Source organism: Ahaetulla prasina, chromosome 8 (assembly GCF_028640845.1).
Source record: "Ahaetulla prasina isolate Xishuangbanna chromosome 8, ASM2864084v1, whole genome shotgun sequence".
Taxonomy (NCBI): Eukaryota; Metazoa; Chordata; class Lepidosauria; order Squamata; family Colubridae; genus Ahaetulla; species Ahaetulla prasina.
The window spans coordinates 15,203,556-15,223,128 of NC_080546.1; the positions used below are offsets into that span (position 1 = coordinate 15,203,556).

At 47.1% G+C, this 19,573-nt stretch overlaps 1 protein-coding gene across 5 annotated transcripts in view; it reads right to left on the bottom strand.

The window, feature by feature from the left end:
• Window positions 1–19,573, bottom strand: part of WDFY3 (WD repeat and FYVE domain containing 3) — a 204,679-nt gene that overhangs the window by 127,200 nt on the left and 57,906 nt on the right. For all 5 annotated transcript variants that reach the window (XM_058192067.1, XM_058192065.1, XM_058192066.1 and 2 more), the window contains 4 exons: window positions 14,674–14,797; window positions 11,157–11,266; window positions 9,502–9,663; window positions 7,461–7,653 (listed from right to left, as the gene is read on the bottom strand). In XM_058192067.1, coding sequence (XP_058048050.1) covers window positions 7,461–7,653; window positions 9,502–9,663; window positions 11,157–11,266; window positions 14,674–14,797 — 589 coding nt within the window. The remainder of the gene's footprint in view (window positions 1–7,460; window positions 7,654–9,501; window positions 9,664–11,156; window positions 11,267–14,673; window positions 14,798–19,573) is intronic.

Below are 19,573 nucleotides of genomic sequence, written 5' to 3' on the forward strand. Positions count from 1 at the left end.
TGGAGTGACAGGGCTACCAGTTCATACATCATCGCTCCACACCAGATAACTTATGAAACAGTTCAAAATATAGCATCAACCTTGTGAACTCTCAGGTTTCCTCTTTCCGCTATGATTCAAAATAGACAGCGATTAATGTGTGTGTGTGTGTATGGTACAGGTATATATTTATGTATGTATATAGCATGTATGTTCTGTTTCCCTTCCCCCAATACTCCCAGCAAAGAGTCCGTCAGAGGCCTTCCTTTTTTTTTCCTTTTATTTACATAGATACATGTCCTGGCCACGTCTACCCACGGGCCTGCCAAGTTTCTGGAGATAACGAGGAAATTATAGATAAGGCCAGAATTACTCACGAATATATTCTTCCCTCCATGAATTAGCTCGCGCCAAATTCATTGCTTTGTCCGAGACAAAAAACCAGGAAGTCCCGCCTCCTATTTATAGTCTCTGCAGATGTCACTGCATGACAATTATGACTTGGCTTTGTCCCAACTCTTCCGCTGCTGCGCACGCCGATCAAGCCTTCGTAATCTTGCGTCCCTCCAAAACTGTTCTTGGGGCGTTGCCAAATCAGAAGAAGGCCCGGGAGAATCAGGCCTTGCCGGCCCCTCCCTTTGAGTGGGTGCCAGGAGGAGAGGGCTCAAGAGAAGCAGGGCTTGCCAGGTCTTCTCCTCATTTTCTGAATCATCCGAGTCCAGGAGTCTGGGTCCAGGAACCTGGGTCACAACACTATCCTCACCGCAGGGCCCTTCCCCGGGCTGACGATCGGGATGCGGTCGGGCTGGGTTCTGCTCATGGAAGGCCTGCACCAGGTCAGGGCATGAACGCCGGAGGCATCTACCCAGGAGAAATCAGTCCCGTATCCCTTCCACGCGATCAAATATTGGAAACGACCTTTAGCCAGCGAGAGTCTCAGACGCTGTGGACTTCAGATTCCTCCGACCCGTCCTCGGCGACAGTGACGGGTGCTGTTGGGCACCGAAGGGGACTCGTGTGGCCTCAGGAACCAGAAGGGACCGGTGAAAAACGGGGTGGATCCGCATGGATCGTGGCAGGGTCAGTCGGTAGGCTACCGGGTTGATGACTGCCTCGACAGGGAACGGGCCGATGAATCGGTGGTCCAACTTCTTTACCGGACGGGAGGTGTTTGGTGGAGAGCCACACCCGGTCTCCAACTGCCAGCGGGGGCGTTGCCCATCGGGAGCGGTCAGCGGACCGATTGTAGTCCTCCTTTGCCCGATTCAGCTGCTGACGTACCAACTGTTGGACCGCATGCAATTCCGTCAGGAAGGTCTGCGTTGGGAACAGGAGAGTCCGTGGTGCCAGAGGAAGAGCGCGGATGGTACCCCACATTGGCAAAGAACGGGTCATCTGAGTAGAGGTGTGCTGAGAGTTGTTAAAAGCAAACTCCGCCAGAGACAGGTAGTCGCCCAGTTGTCCTGTTGCTGGTTGATGAAGCAACGGAGATACTGTTCCAGTATACCGATGACCTTCTCTGTACCCCGCCGGTCTCCGGATGGTGCGATGACGACAGACATACCTGCACCTCCAACGCGCCATCAGGCTCTTCCAGAAGCGGGCTGTGAACTGAACTCCAGCGGTCCGAAACCACCCTGTCCGTAGACCATGGAGGCGGAAGATGTGCTGCAGAAAGAGACGGGCCGTTTTGCGGCTGTGGGCAGTCCGCGGCATGGGATGAAGTGTGCCATCTTGGTGAGCATGTCCACCACCACCAGCACCGTGGTGAACCCAGAGGACGGCGGCAGGTCTGTCAGGAAATCCATAGAGATCGCCCCAGGGTCTGTCGGGTGTCGGCAAGGGTTGGAGGAGCCGGGAGGGCCCCGTGGCGGTCTTGGCTTGCCGGCACGGTACGCAGGATGTCACGTAGGCATGTATATCATGCCGCACTGGGCCACCAAAAGGTCCGTGTCACCAGGTGGAGGGTCTTGAAGAACCCAAAATGTCCTGCTGCAGGGTTGTCGTGGCACTGGGTCATGACGAGGGCTCGGAGTGGTCCTGTGGGCACATATAATCGCCCGAAACTTGAGTAAGTCCTCCTCCAAGGTCCAAGGAGGCGTGGGGCCCACCTCCGCTCTCCTTTGCTGCGACCAGGCGTCCTGGCGCTGCGCCTCGCACCTGGGCCCGCAAGTCCACTGGCTCCCGTGCTGCGGCCAAGGCTTCTGCCGGCAGCACCGTCCGTGGAGGAAGGGGTCCTTGGCGCAGAGGTACTCTGGCTTGCGGGACAGGGCATCCGCCCTCCGGTTGTGACCGCTGGGAATGTAGGTCACGCGGAAGTTGAACCGGGCAAAAAACAACGACCACCGGATCTGCCGCTGGTTCAACTTCCGAGCTGTGGTGAGGTGCTCGAGATTCCGATGGTCCGTTCGGACCTCCACCTGATGTCGGGCCCCCTCCAGATGGTGTCGCCAAGCCTCGAATGCAGCCTTGATAGCCAGCAACTCTTTTTCCCAGATAGTGTAGTTGCGCCGGAAGGGTTGAGTTTCCGGAGTAGTAAGCGCAGGGAAAAAGTGTGCCACCATTCGTCGGAGCCTGTAGCAGCACCGCTCCCAGAGCCACATTGGACGCGTCCGTTTCCACCACAAAAGGCCGGAGCGGGTCGGGATGCCTCAGGACGGGTTCCGTGACGAAGGCTTTCTTGAGGGCTGTGAATGCTTCTTGCTGCGGGGGACCCCACCGGAATGCAACCTTCTTCCTGAGGAGCTGGGTAAGTGGAGCTGTCAGTGTGGCGAAGGCCGGGATGAAGGTCCGGTAGTAGTTGGCGAAGCCCAGTAGGCGCTGAACATCCTTCACCCGACGAGGGGCTTCCCAGCTACACAAAGCTTCTACTTTACATGGGTCCATGGCTATGCCCTCGGGCGAGATGATATGCCCGAGGAATTCTATGGAAGTCCGGAAGAAGACGCATTTCTCCAGCTTCGCATTGAGTTGTTGCTCCCGCAAGCGTTGCAGAACCAGACTGACGTGTCGAAGGTGGCTTTCCCTGGACCGGGAGTAAATCAGGATGTCGTCGAGGTAGATAACCACGAACCGATCCAACATGTCTCGGAACACGCTGCTCATGAAGTGCTGAAAACGGCGGGAGCATTGGTCAACCCAAATGGCATGACAGTGTATTCGTAGTGTCCGTATCGGGTGCGAATGCCGCCTTCCATTCGCCTCCTTCGTATCCGCACCAGGTTGTAGGCCCCGGAGATCGAGCTTGGTGAAGATCGTGGCCTCCCGCAACCTTTCCAGTAGCTCCGGATGAGCGGCAGGGGTAGCGATTCCGCACCGTAATGGCGTTAGCCGCGGTAATCACAGCATAGGCGCAAGTCCCTGTCTTCTTCTTCACAAAGAGGACCGGGGCCGAGAGGGACTTTGAAGGCCGGATGAACCTCGGGCCAGGTTTTTGTCCAGGAAGTCCCTGAGGGCGGCCAACTCGGGCTCCGACATGGAATACAGGCGTCCCACAGGCAGTGGTGCGTTGGGCAGAAGGTCCACGGGCAATCGAGGGGCCGGCGCGGGTAGTCGGTCCGCCTCCTTCTCGCTGAACACGCCGGGCGAAGTCCGTCAGCTCAGGAGGCAAGGTGATGGCAGCGGTGGGGACGTTCTGGCCGGCACAGGTGTGGCGGATGTGATCGACGCACTGCAGACTCGGGAAAGAGATGGCGCCCGCGACCAGGCCACCTGAGGATCGTGGGTCCGGCCAGGCCAACCCAAGGACCAAGGGAAAATGAAGGTCCGCCGTGACATAAAACTGGATCGCCTCCTCATGGTCCCCAATAGCCAGGCGCAAAGGCTGGGTGGCGAATTTAATGGGGCCGGACACCAGTTCTCGTCCATCAATTGTCTCTACCGCATCGGAGGGTCCACGGAACCACGGGACCGCAAACTGGGTCACAAAGGCCTGGTCCATAAAGTTTGTTGTGGCCCTGAGTCCACCAGCGCATGCGCCTGGAGCCCGTCCGACTGGTTCCCCAACCATATCCGTGTGTCCAGAATCAGATGCCGAGGGGCCCAGAGTCTACTTCCATAGCGTCCAGTGGGGCTTAGTACGTGCCCGACCTAGGGTTTCCCAGGTCGGGCCTGCCCGCTTCCCGATTGGTCACGCTGTGATTCGGGGACCGGCGTCGTGCCCGCCGCTTTCTGGGGCAAGAAGCGGCGAAGTGGCGGGCTCCCCACAGTACAGGCACAATCCCCTTGGCGCCTCGGTTCCGCTCCTGGGCTGTTAGGCGAGGTCTGGCCGCTCCCAACTCCATGGGCTCTTCCGCAGCGGTTACAAAACGTGGGCGACCCTGGGTGCTGGTGGTGCAGGAAGTGGGGTGCAGATGTCGACGGAGGGTCCCGGGGTGCGACGGACGGTCGCCGTTGCAGGCGGGCATCGAGGCGGAGACAAAGGGCACCAAGTTGTCGAGGTCCGGGCGCCTCCACGCGGGCCAGCTCGTCTTGCAATTCCTCTGAGAGTCCCTCCTGGAGCGTCCACCAGCGCTGCATCATTCCAGTCAGAGTCCTGGCACAAAAGACGAAATTCGCGATGTACTCCTGCAGGCGTTTCCTTGACGGAGTTCCTTAAGGCGCCTGGTTGCCGCCAGCATTCGAACGGGTCCTCATACATGGTGCGTAGGTGCTGCCAAAACGCTGTTGGTCCGCCAGCAGGGGCTGTCCTGGAGCAAGAGGGCGTGGCCCATCGAGCAGCCGAGCCGGAAAGAAGGTTAATCACGAAGGCCACCTTAGCCCGGTCGTCTGGGAAATCCTCTGGCCTCATAGCCATGTAGAGCTGGCACTGTCCCAAGAAGGTCGGGAACATCTCAGGCTGCCCAGAAAACTTATCCGGCACGGTTATCGGGCACTTGCGACGAGGAGGAGGAGTGGGAGGATGGGGGGGGGGCTGCAGGCACATTCCTGGCAGCAAGTTGGCCTGCCAAGTGAGCCACTTGCTGCTGGAGCTGTTGATTAGCCGCGTGTAGCTGCTCTAACTGCTGCTGTACCTGCTGCTGATCCATCTTTGGTGGAAGATGTTTTAGTCAGGTCTTGGACAAAATGTTCTGTTTCCCTTCCCCCAATACTCCCAGCAAAGAGTCCGTCAGAGGCCTTCCTTTTTTCCTTTTATTTACATAGATACATGTCCTGGCCACGTCTACCCACGGGCCTGCCAAGTTTCTGGAGATAACGAGGAAATTATAGATAAGGCCAGAATTACTCACGAATATATTCTTCCCTCCATGAATTAGCTCGCGCCAAATTCATTGCTTTGTCCAAGACAAAAAACCAGGAAGTCCCGCCTCCTATTTATAGTCTCTGCAGATGTCACTGCATGACAATTATGACTTGGCTTTGTCCCAACTCTTCCGCTGCTGCGCACGCCGATCAAGCCTTCGTAATCTTGCGTCCCTCCAAAACTGTTCTTGGGGCGTTGCCAAATCAGAAGAAGGCCCGGGAGAATCAGGCCTTGCCGGCCCCTCCCTTTGAGTGGGTGCCAGGGAGGGAGAGGGCTCAAGAGAAGCAGGGCTTGCCAGGTCTTCTCCCTCATTTTCTGAATCATCCGAGTCCAGGAGTCTGGGTCCAGGAACCTGGGTCACAACAATGTGTGTATGTGTGTTATGTATGTGTTTGGGTAGATATATACTTTCTCTTGAGAGCAGGTAACAGGATTTCATTTTTAATGTGGGTGGCCAATGTGCTCACCGTAAAAAACTGATAATAAAAGTTAATTTATCTTAAAAAAATGACCTTAAAGTTATCTTTGAAGACTTTGGGAAATATTTGTGCTGACAGAATGCATAGTGTTAACCTCAATTCCGCCCAAACTGGCAAATCTCTTATTTGCATAAAGGAATCTCCTAACCAAATACTAAAGAAGATAATCCAATCTTATTCCACCAAAAGTCACATTGTTGGTACCAAGCACAGTCTAAGCAGCTTCAACAGCAAGATAATCTATCAATATAATACAGGCCAAGCCATCAATTGGTCTTGTTCTGTCTCACGGAGATTTAGGGAATCATAAGGAGCATAAGGACCGTTGCCAAATCTGAGAGATAATGAATCAGCTGCAGACAGTTGCCGGAGTTAAAATATTATTCAGGCCAGTATGACATTTCAAGAATGGATACTAGAAAGGGCAGGCTAAAAGCACAGTCATGTTCTAGCTAAAAAAAATAAAGAAAGTTCATGGTCAAAGGTCCAAATATAGGATACAATATCAGATGAAAAGAATGCGGGATCCAAAAACCTTATCAGATGCAATAGAGGTAAACCTCGATTTACGACCACAACTGAACCCAAAATTTCTTTGGATCACTGCAGCTGTTAAATAAATCATGTAACCCTTAAGCAAATCTGACTTCCCCGTTACTCTGTTTGTCAGAGGCCAAAGGGGAAGGTGATCATGTGACAGTGCAACTGTCATAAATGCATCCAGTTGCCAAGTGCCCAAATTTTAATCACATAACTGCAAGGAAGCTGCAGCATCGTAAGGGTGAGGACCAGTCATTAAGTCACTTTTTCAGTGCTGTTGTAACTTCAAACAATCACTAAATGAATGGTTGTAAGTCAAAGACTACCCACATGCCTTATGGTCTACAATTAACTCTTTTCTTGTTTTGTTAACAAGTAAAATAAGGGGAGAGGTTGCCTCCCAAACAGGATATCTCTTGCATGGAGCTCAACCTTTCATGGAGATACTCATTCGCTCAGGGGTGTTATTCAGACGGTTCGAACCGGTTCAGGCGAACAGGTAGTGGTGACCTGTGGGTGGGTGGGGGTGGGCCTGTGCCCGCCCACCTACTTGGGCACAATCCCGTCCTATATCACTTTGTTTTTGACATCACACGCATGCGCGGACGGCACACACAAGAGAACTGCCATATTGTTTGTCGTCGCACGCACGAGAATTGCCGTGTTTTGTGACTCCGCACGCAAGCGTGCACGCTCACATTTTCCGTGCTGGGCAAACTGGTTGCTATAGTATGTGAAGCCCACCACTGACTTCGCTGTTCATCCCTTTGTTCTTCTTACAACAGGAAGGATTATTTATGGAATAAGCTCTACATCAGATCTATCAAATTCTTTTAGACAACATAGATTGGAACAAAGAATCACTCAAACAAGAACCATGGGGTAATGGTTAAAGCATCAGGCTAGAAACCGGGAGTTCTAGTCCCAATTTAGACACAAAGCCAGCTGTGACCAAGCCAGTCACTTTCTCACAACCCTTGGTAAAGAGGCAATGGCAAACCACTTTTGAAAAACCTCGACAAGAAAACTGCAGGGACTTCTCTGGGAAGTCTCTTGAGAATCAAACACAATTGGACAGAAGAAGAAAAAAATAATTCATGCATGTTGCCTATTAAATAGAATTTTTTCCCCTCCTGCTGCATATCTTCAAAGCAAAAGCAATTCCACCGTTATCTATTCATCCCACCTAATTTCCTTAGCTGTACGAAAGAAACACCAACCGTGAATGTATTTCACTACGTTGACGCTAAGGCCGTGACGTGATATAGTCATCAGGACTTCCCCTGCACTCTTCCTCCAAGGCAGGTTGTAGGGAGGGCACCACGAGGTTATTGCACTGAAAAGAAGCTGGAGGTCATCTTTTTGGGCCAGCTCTTCTGCTGGGGACACAAAACTGCACAGCTTCACTAAGATCTGAAAGAAAAGGCAACAAAACCCACATGAAAAAGGCTGAACCCTATACAAATAAGAGAATGATAGAGGTGGAAGGAACCTTGAAGGTCTTCTACTCTAATCCCCTGCTCAAGCAAGAGACCCTAATGGTGAACCTATGGCACGCGTGCCAGAGGTGGCACGCAGAGCCCTCTCAGTGGGTATGTATGCCATCACCAGCGGGTCTTCACAGGTGCCGGAGTGTCGGAAAACAGTCCAAAAACAGGCATGCATGTGCCAGCCAGCTGGTCTTTGGGTCTCCGCCACTCCAGCGCAATGCACATGCACATGCATTCGGCTTTGGGCACTCGGTGCTGAAAAGGTTCATCATCACTGCCCTATATCATTTCAGACAAGTGGCTGTCTGGTCTCTTCTTAAAAGCCTCCCGTGATGCAGCACCAACGATTTCAGAAGGCAAGCTATTCCACTGTTTAATTGTTCTAACTGTCAGGAAATTTCTCCTTAGTTCTAGGTTGCTTCTCTCCTTGATTAGTTTCTATCCATAACTTCTTGTCCTGTCTTCAGGTGCTTTGGAGAATAGCTTGATTCCCTCTTCTTTGTGGCAGCCCCTTAGATATTGGAACACTGCTATCATATCTCCCCTAGTCCTTCTTTTCATTAAGCCACACATACTAAATTCACTTAACAGGTTTTCTTTACTGATTACCATTTATAAGTATTTATTACTATTTAAAGAACATTCCATTCCCAGCCCATTCATCTCCTGGTTCCTCATTTACCCATTCATTTAAATGTGTTTTTTTTAATGTTTTAAAATACTTATCCTTGTTTTTATGCTGTTGTAAGCCATCCAGGTTAACTAGATTGTGAGATTCCTTGATTAAACAAACAAACAAACAAACTGCGAACAAAATAGGAAAGTGTGAACAACTCCTTGGAGGGATTTAGTTATTAAAAGAATTTATGTAGCTGCCTTTAGCTTAACTACATAAAACAACACTCATATGCCATTGTATTCATAGGGTCGTTTCTATTCTCAGTAACCAGTTTGCTTGAAGATGTGTGTGTGTGCATGTGTTTGTGTGTGTGTGTTCTTAGTAACCAGGGGTGCAGGGGTGGCTGCTGGGGGTTCGCAGGGGTTCGGGAGAACCTCTAGCTAAGATTCTGTGCAGTTCAGAGAACCCCCAAATCCCACTCCTGGCTGGCCCCGCCCACCCCTCCCCTCCCCTCCCAGGAGTCTCCACACGGCCCGTTTTGGATGTAGGTAAAGATGGCATGTGCGGAGACTCAGGGAAGGTGAAAAACAGGCCTATTTTAGACGACCTCCAGAGCCTCGGGAGACTGTTTTTGCCCTCCCGGAGGCTTGAGGAAAGACTCCAGAGCCCAGGGAGGGCAAAAATGCCCCCTGACCACAAACCATGGTGCAGGAAGCCAACTAGGCCATGGCCACACCCACCCAGCAACTGGGCAGAGAACCCCTTGCTAAAAAAATTTAACCCCACCCCTGGATGTGTGTGTGTGTGTGTGTGTGTGTGTGTGTGTGTGTGTGTATACACACTGTGAAGAACCTTTAAACTCTTAGGCCTCTGAAATTGAAGAAGACATGTACCACCCTTAGGGGTCAGAAGGGATTTTTACACTTACACAAGCACACAGATTCATTGACTGTTTATGTGCCATCAAGTCAGTGTTGACTCTTAGCAATCTCGCAGATATATTGTCTGTATGGTTATCTGACCTAACCTGTTTTGTTTTGTTTTTTTCATTTTAACACGCACTGCTTGCAGTCCTGAAAATATTCTTAAGAATACCCAATCTCTTTGTAAAGAAATGTCATTTAAAATGTATTATCGCTGCCGTGCACTTACCTGCACAAATACTTTTTGCAACAGCGCTCTTCGCTCTGCTAGAGGCAATTCATTCTGGGCTCCGCCGGCCACCTCAGGCACATGTGGAAGGTCAAAAAACAGATAGAGACATTTCACAAGTGTGGAAGGCACTGACATAGTTGTCATGCAGTCCACGGTTTTCTGGGGAGAAACAGCAAAGAACATTTTTAAGTCACCCTCATATGCAATTTGTTCCTCATCTGCTCTTTTGCACGTTTGCAAACCAAAGCAAAAACGTTCTAATTATGTAGAAAGATAAACATTCACAACCTGTATGTAGATCAGGTAAATTTCAAGCTTAATTTATCTCAACTATAGGCTGTCTTCCTCGACTTATGACCAGTTGCTTAACGATCATTCAAAGTTATGATGGACCTACTAATGCTACTTATGACACAATTTTGAAGTTACAATGTCTGCACCCTCCATGGTCACCTGATCGCATCTGGGGCACTTGGCAATCAGCTCACCTTTATGGTTATTTGCAGTATCCTGCAGTTACATAACTGTGATTTTCAACATTTTCTGCAACTTGTCCTCTAGGTACTGGCTGTCCCAGTATCCATGTGGCCATGTGATCACAATCAGGACACTTGGTAACCGGTATGCATTTATGACTAGTTGCAGCGCCCGTGACCCTGCAATTATTATTTGCAAATTTCCCTGCTGGCCTCCCCAGAAAGTCAAGGCGAAGCCGTCAGGAAAGACTGCAAGTTGCTAGGCTAAATCTCACCCATCTGTGCAACCTTTGTCAGCTCCTTTGTGTTAGCCACACACCAGCTGTTTGCGCACTGTCCCCAATCTGCACCTTTTTCCCAACCCTCATTGCGTGTCTCACTTGCACTCCCTTCCCAATCCTCACCGCACTTTTCCTGCAACCCCTCTCTCTCTCCCTCCCTCACCTAGCAGCAGCCATATACTTGCCTGCTGGCTTGGGAGTTGCAATTTCCTGCTGGCTTCCCCAATGATGCTAATTGCGGGAAGCTGTCAGGAAGTTGCCTTGTCTAACAACTGAGAGAGAGTCAGAGAATGATGGCAACCAGGACAGAGGGATTGCCATTGCTAGGCAATGCAGTTGCACTCCACAACTCCATCACGTAGCAATGGAAATTCTGGTTTCAACTGCCATTGTAAGTCGAGGACTACCTGTATTATAAACAAAAAACATTAAGTGGCTGTAGAGTATAATTTAGAATAGAATAGAATTGAATTGAATTTTATTGGCCAAGTGTGATTGGACACACAAGGAATTTGTCTTGGTGCATATGCTCTCAGTGTACATAAAAGAAAAGATACGTTCATCAAGGTACAACATTTACAACACAATTGATGATCAATATTTACCATTTACCATTACCAAAAAATTTACCATTTTTTAAACTATGCATTTACTGTATAATGGTTTAATTCACAATTTATACTGTAAAAATTACAGTTTTCCAGATCCTTCATATAAGGTACAGTTTATTTGAACCATCCCAGCTTCTGATCCTCGAATTTGCATTTATCTACATTCATCTAAATGAGGAGGTTCTGGCAACGTTACAATATAAAGGTGAGGCATTCACAAGTTAAGGAATAGGGCACTTTAATGATTTATTGCTAGATATACTTGCTGCTCATTAAGAACTCACCTGTCCAGACGAAGCTAACAGGTTAATTGTAGTAAGCAACATCCAACCTCTACTGGCTTCTTCGCTCTGATTGATTTCTAGAAACTGAACTATGGCACGACTCGCAGCTTCTAAAAGGCAGAGGAGAAAAAGAAGAAAAATTAACACAGACAAGCCCTCCAACATCATTTATTTTAACGTGTCGAAATTCCTCACATTCGTATACAACGTACTTATTATAGTTCTCACTTCATGACTGCCCTGTTTAGCAACCCAAGCTATGACGGTGCCAAAAAAGTAACTTTATAATCAGTCCCTCACACCGATGACCGTCACAGCATCTCCGCGGTCTCATGATCAAGATTTGGGCACTTCGCAACCACAGGGTGTTTACAACCATTGTAGTCTCCTGCGGTCATGTGATCATCACTTGCACAGTACACAACTAGCGTAGGAAAATCAAGAATCGATGGAGAAGCCGGCAGTAAAATCACAAGCGGTGGTCACGTGATGTCTTACTTTAACTATTGTGTGGTCTGTGAGGGACTTGCTGGTCTCAACTGTGATTGTTAAGGACGGACTAATAGTATAGGTAGTCCTCAACTTACAACAGTTCATTTAGTGACCTTTTGTCATGCCCCTGTTGGAGCCTGAATCTGTGAGGGAAGACTGTAACCTGAGCCAACAGAGATTGAGTGGGTGGCTTTGTTGGCTGCTGAGGAAAATGGGGAAGGGCAGGGCCTGTCAGGCCAGGGCCTTTCAGAATTAGAACAGCTTGTAGACAAGGAGCAACAGGGGCAGGATGAACATGAGAGACAGAGTTCAGGCAATGACCTCAGAGCCCCGCTCATCTTCACAAGGCACACCTGGGGAATGAGACTTAAGGAGAGGCTGTGGGGACTGGCATTTGTTGGGAACAAACGCTGAATTTCTGAAATGTGGAGTGCCGACGACGTTTTAATCTATCAAGAGTCCTTGCATTCTTTTTGGCTTTCTGGACTAATTACCTGGATACTTTGCTTCCTGAACACCTTGATTTGCCCTGCTGGATTTATTGCTGTGCAGCCTTGGTGTACACAGCGCTGGGTTGGACTATTTGCAGCCAGAGGCTGCTTGAGGTGTGTGTGGGGGGTTTGTCATCACTTTGCTCTGGGACTTGCCAGAAACATGGGAGCGTTTCGGGAAATTTAGAGCAATAAAGGGGCGGTTTGAACTGCCAACTGCCTGTTATCTCTGTGCTGTGCGATCACCACACCTTTCAAAGTTACAACAGCACTGAAAAAAGTGACTTATGGCCGTTTTTTTCACAGTTACAACCTCTGCAGCATCCCCATGATCATACGATCAAAATTCAGATGCTTCCCAACTGGTTCATGTTTATGACCGTTGCCGTGTCCCAAGGTCACGTGATCACCTTTTGCAAACTTCTAACGAGCAAAGTCAATGGGGAAGCCAGATTCACTTAACAACTGCGTGACTAACTTATCCACTGCAGCGATTCACTTAACAACTGTGGCAAGAAAGGTCGCAAAATGGGGCAAAACTCACTTAGCAAATGTCTCGTTTAGCCACAGAAATTCTGGGCTCCACTGTGGTTGTATGTCGAGGACTACCTGTATAATCCTTGGGGCAGCATTACAAGGTAGCAGGTTCTAATTCTTTGGTCTCCAATTAAGCAAGATAGTGCAGGTGCTACGTAATACTGATAATCATCAGTCAACTGAGTTTAAACAGGGCCGCGGTGTGGCTCAGGCTGTAAGAAGCCTGTTATTAAATACAGCTGCCTGCAATTACTGCAGGTTCTAATCCCACCAGGCCCAAGGTTGACTCAGCCTTCTATCCTTTATAAGGTAGGTAAAATGAGGACCCAGATTGTTGGGGGGGCAATAAGTTGACTTTGTATATAAATATACAAATAGGATGAGACTATTGCCTTACACAATGTAAGCCGCCCTGAGTCTTCGGAGAAGGGCGGGATATAAATGTAAAAAAAAAATAAAAAAAATAAAAAAAAATGCTTGGGATAAGCACGTGCCTATCGCCCAAAAAATAATAATAAATAACTAAATAAAAATAAAAGGATAAAAGAAATAAAAGTCAATAAACAAGAATACAAAAACAAACAAATTACAAAGTTGTTTCTGCCCTCAGTTTTCTATGTTTCTGGGTAGTTCTCAAAATGCAGCCATGTGACCATGCAGGGGAGCAAATGGTGTGATATTTTACGATGTCTGGAAGCGCTTTAATGAGCCATAAAAACCCCTTTCTGAGGCCACCATAAACTTCAAACAGTTGTTAAACCGCCAGTCGTAAGTCAAAAAGTGTCTGTATTGCTTCTTATTATTATTCTTCGGCATGGTGAGACTATAACTAGAACACTGAATGCTACCTCGGCACTTACATTTTAGAAAAGGCATTTAACAAACAAGAGCCTGCCTAGTGAAGAGCAAGCAAAATAAAGATGACACAGCCTGGAAGGAATAACTTACAGGGAATATTTGCAAGTGCAGGTATGTTTAGCTTAAAGAAGACAGACTGTGGAGAGATATTATCATTATCCAGCAGAAGATGGGGCAGAATCATCCAAGGGTTTTTTTGTTTCCCCAGAAGATGGAACCAGGAAACAGCTTTGCTGGCTGAGGAATTCTGGGAGTTGAAGTCCACAAGTCTTAACGTGGCCACGGTTGGAGACCTCTGCTCTATAGGATCGGTGGGAGAACCAAAGGCACTCCCTTTTCCCAGGAAGAAGATCGCAGTGAGATTTAGTATGCTTTCTTCTCCGTAGAACAAGAGTGTCACTCAAGGCCCACAGGCCGGATGTGGCCCGTGGGGTGCTTATTCTGAAGTACCGGCCCATAGTGCCTCTGCCAGCAAAAAAACAGAGCTCAGGAGGGCTGCATACAGCTTGTTTCAGGCTCCGTTTCAGCCGGGACAGCCTTCTGCAGCTCTCGGAATCCGTTTTCGCTGGCAGAAGGCTGCAGGAGGCTGTCCTGGCTGAAAACAGGGCTCAGGGAGGCTGCATGTGGCCTCCCAATCTCCATTTTCACTGCTAGGGGGTGCAGGAGGCTGTCCCGGCCAAAAACAGGTCCGGTGGGGGGATGAGCTCCATTTTCACTGGCAGAGGGCCATACCAACCACATCCACGCCCCACCCCCACAGTCAAACACAACCCTGATGCAGCCCTCAATGAAACTGAGTTTGATAACCCTGCTGTGGAATAAAGAAGCCGAAAACATTCCTTCACCGTCTGCCAGAAAGAACATGTGTTGCACCAATGCATCTAATTTTCATGGAGATGTCCTTCTTTTTCAATGAAAAAAGCATGGGGGTTTATTTGGTCATCTCCACGCATTTTTTTCTTGATAGCAATAAAAAAATAAGCTTGCCAGGCTACACTATACACCTGGACTTTCTCGGTTGTCTCCCATGCAGCTGCTAATCACTTCTCACTATTATTAGCTTGGCATCCCAAGGGCTGTTTATCTGCTGTAGTTTACCTACAGAAAATGATTAATACGGTGGAAATTCAAGCATTTACCTGTGGACTTATTAGAAGCCCTCCGACGAATTTCAGTTACCATTAATCGTGATACTTGTGTTGTGAATTGTAGGAGATCTGAAAACTTTTCAATCATTGTACTTGGTGGAGCATTTCCAAACACCTGCAGAGAGATGAAAAATGGCTAAGTAACGTGCATAAATCAGAGTTCAAATTAACATGACACGAATAGGAAAATGTGCAGTTTAACAACATGGTTTTAGCATTATTACTGAAAAATTCCAATTAATGAGCTGTGGTGGCACAGTGGTTAGAATGCAGTATTGCAGGCTGACTCTGCTCACTGCTAGGAGTTCGATCCTGACTGACTCAAGGTTGACTCCGCCTTCCACCCTTCCAAGATCAGTAAAATGAGATCCAGATTGTTGGGGGCAATACGCTGACTCTGGAAACTGCTTACAGAGAGCTGTAAAGCATGATGAAGTGATATATAAATCTCTGCTCTATTGCTAATGAAAGATTCTTTTCCTATGTTCCAATATAGTCACACATATAATCTTTAAATGTTAATACACAAAATTAGTTCTTTGTTCTGTATTCCGATCCTCTTCCGGTCACTTTTTATGTTTTTTTCCCCCCCTTTTAAGATCCCCAGAGTTGTCAGACAGTTGGTGACCTTGAAATTCGAATGAATTATTAAATAAATAATGACCAAGTGAAAAATAGCCACATGTATAAAAGCTTTCCTTTAAGCCATTTCTAAATATTGTTTTGGGTAAAAGGAGAGAAATCTGAGAATTGTAAGTAAACAAAGAGAGAAGAAATTTTTGGCAACCTTTTTGCTATTATTTCTCTGTAACAATTAGGGCTTTCTTTTCTTTTGTTCTTTTTCCTAAATTCCTCAGCAAAAGTGACCTTAGCCATGTTTTATATTATTAGTGTACAATTGATGTTAATTGCATAGCTAAGAGCCAAAAGAATTTTTCTCTATGAACTTAAGAAGTCTTCATTTATTTATTTGATTTATGTAGCCATGACCTCAAGACCCTGGGCATCTCAACAACTATTAATTGGGTAGATGGGGGGGGACGACCCTCTCCCTGTCAAAACTCTTGGCACCTCAGGACAACGGTTTCCCATGTCTACCTGTTGGGCTCCAACTATCCCAACCCTTGCAAAAAGAATACGGGTAGTCCTTGACTTACAACCATTTGTTCAGTGACTGTTCAAAGTTACAACGACGCTGAAAAAAGTGGCTTATGACCATTTCTTACCCTTATGACTACTGCAGCGTCTCCATAGAGACATGATCAAAATTCTGACAATTAGCATGAATTTATGACAGTTGCAGTGTCCTGGGGTCAGGTGATCCCCTTTTGCAAACTTCTGACATGCAAAGTCAACGGGAAAGCCAGATTCATTTAACAACCGTGTTACTAACTTAACAACTGCAGTGATTCACTTAACAATGGTGGCAAGAAAGATGGCAAAATAGGGCAAAGCTCACTGAAAAACTGTCTTGCTTAGCAACAGAAATTTTGAGCTCAGCTGTGCTCCTAGGTCAAGGACTACCTGTATCTAAAGAACCACCAATATCTAAATGTGGTATTATCATTACATATACAACAATGTGAAATCACAGCTGCCAGTTCCTTAGCAGGTGTTGGTTTTCATTCACATCAAGATCTTCCCAAGAATCTAATCTATCGGTGTAATGCAGTTCCAAGCAGTGAGGGCTTTTGTAATTGACAGATGGAAACTATGTCAACTCACAGATTTTCTAAGTGTCATTCAAGGATTTTTGGTACGGCACACAATATGCCGATAACCATTGCGACCATCACTGTTGGTTTATTCCATAAGCTTTCAACTTTGAATATTACTGTATTTTTCAGTGTATAAGACACACCGGAATATAAGACACACATTAGTTTTTGGGGAGAAAAATAAGAAAAAAGGTGATTTCTTGATGTGTTTTATAAAATTCTTGGACATGGTACCAAGTGCCCTGATGACAATGTGGATATCACTGTGACATGTTTCTGTTGTGTCTTGCCCGCTCTCACCGCAGCCGGGGTCTGCTTATCTGCTTCCGAACGCTGAAGAATGTCCTCCCGGCCCCAGCCCTGGCTCCATGCCCAGACAGGCTGAGGAGGGGGCATCTCCCGGCCCCAGCCCTGGCTCCATGCCCAGACAGGCTGAAGAAGAGCAAGTATCTCCAGCCCCCAGCTCTGGCTCCATGCCCAAGCAAACGGAGCAACTAGACCCCTCCCCCTCCTCCACAGCATGTGAGCCTGAGGAAGGTCAATTACCAACAGCTGCCGATTGGAGTGACCCTCGCGTCAGAAGACTTGATAGGCGGAGGCAACAGAAGGAAGGGAGGGGCAGGCCTGGATAAGTGCTGAGTCATGGAGCCACACCCCATGGCCTATATAAAGGATCTGCTTTCTGGCATTCTCTGAGTCAGGCAAAGTCTAAACATATCTTGCTGAAGTCACTTTCTGGTCTCCTGCTGCCCTGAGGACTTTGCTAGGACTTTGGCAGAGCTGCAGAGGCACACCTGATTCGGATTTCCCTGACCCGGCCGTCAGCGGAGGAGTGGGACACGACAGTTTCATTCATAGCCGCGTAGTTTCCATGGCCAGGTCGCGATATTTCATGATTTTTTCCAGTTCTCTTTCTTCGACTCTGGCGTCTCCTGGTACTGCAATGTCAATAAACTGTACGCTTCGGTTTTCGACAACTGTGATATCTGGCGTGTTATGTTCCAAATGATGATCCGTCTGTATTCAAAAGTCCCACAAGATCTTGACAGTCTCATTTTCGATGACTTTTTCCACTTTGTGCTCCCATGACTTTTCAGATACAGGAATGTCGTATTTTTTACATAATGACCAGTGGATTAATTTAGCAACTCGTTCATGTTGTAGTATTATTATTATTATTTCAGTTTGGTACAATCTTTTGGTTAAAAATACTTGCAACAACAGAGACGACCCCCCCTTAAAAGCTAGACTAGGAGGAAAAAATGAAGAACAGGGCTTTGAAATTATCTTTAGGCTTGTATACAAAAAAGGTAAGGGAGCCCATTTATTTTCCATGTTTCTTCAAATTGATCTCCTCCCTTCCTAAATTAAAAAACACTCCACAGTCTTACTATTACCGCTGCAATGCAAATATTGAACATATATAGTTCAAGCCAATATTTATAAATATTTTGAGTTATTAAATTATTTAAAAACCGTTTTTAGCACCCTCATACCATGTAGGAGTTATGCCTGCCTTCAGAAATCTTAAAATACCTCATGAAGTATTCAGGGCTGAACAACTAAAGCAGGGATGAAAGCACAACACATTATGAGCCAAAGTAATGTTTACTATTAAGGCATTTTCCTCAGTACCTCTTTATTAAAAAAGAAAGAAAGAAAAACCACTTTAGCCAACCGCTATACAGTTTTCCCCTCAAAAGGACAAAAAATCCTCCACAGCAATAAACTGTGAACCTAAATATCAATACAGGTAGTCCTTGACTTACAACCACAATTGAACCCAAAATTTCTGTTGCTAAGCAGGACAGCTGTTAGATGAGTTTTGCCCCAGTTTACAACCCCTTCTTGCCACAGTGGTGAAACGAATCTTGTTACGTTAGTAACACCGTTATAAAGCAAATCTGGCTTCCCTATTGACTTTTACTCGTTAGAAGGTCGCTCAAGGGGACCACATGATCCCGGGATACCGCAACGGTCATAAATATGAGTCAGTTGCCAAGCATCTGAATTTTGAGCACACGACTGTGGGGATGCTGCAATGGTTGTTAAGTGTGGAAAAAAAGATTATCAGTCACTTTTTTTCAGTCCCGCTGTATCTTCGAACAGTCACTCAATGAAGTCTTGTTAAGTCAAGGACTGCAGGGGCGGGGACAAAAATTATTGAATTTCTGTTTTGTTGTGTTTCTTCACAAAAGAGCAAAAACAAGTTGGGTGGGAATATGAAAGGAGACAGCTATTGCCGCAGAAAGTTTTCATAAATTTTCAGGAACATTCTACGCGAGACACAGCAGTAAAATCTAGCTTCAACAGAGAGAATGCTTGAAAAGAATCTGGAGCCAATTTTCTGCCCCAATCTAGTAACCCGTATCTTAAGTTGAGGCCATATTATCTTCTATGATTTCATCTCCATAAAAGGAGGAGGAGCATGCATTCTGTACAAATAGCACGTGGGGGCCAGGCAAAATTCCCACTGATAGCACAAACGGGAAAGATCACAACTGTTAGTGTATCATAGGGATTAAGGTAAAAGTTCCCCTCGCACGTATGTGCTAGTCGTTCTAGGGGGCGGTGCTCATCTCTGTTTCAAAGCCGAGAGGCAGCGCTGTCCCAAAACGTCTCCGTGGTCATGTGGCCAGCTTGATTAAATGCCAAACGTGCACGGAACGCTGTTATCTTCCCACCAAAGGTGGTCCCTAGCTTTCTAATTGCATTTTTTACGGGCTTTCGAACTGCTAGGTTGGCAGAAGCTGGGACAAGTAACGGGAGCTCACCCTGTTATGTGGCACTAGGAATTCGAACCGCTGAACTACCGACCTTTCGATCGACAAGCTCAGCGTCTTAGTCACTGTGTCTCTCTTCATATGTATTATACTCCACCTATTGGGGACTGCAAGCCAGTTTAGCCTTTTCCTCATGGAACAGAACAGAAGATAAAAAACACTAACCGGGGACAAAAAAATATGCAATGCTTGAGGCGGTAAAAACCCACTTGTTTCATTTTGGGGAAATTACAGTATGCATAAGACTAATACAGATATTTATTCTTGTATAGCAGAGAATTTTTGTCAGTTATTTATCAATCGGTGCTTTCATGGAGCTCGGCCATTAATTTTTAAAGAGTATGTTGATGTCTTTATATAACCATTAGCAGAAAACCAAAGGGTGCATCA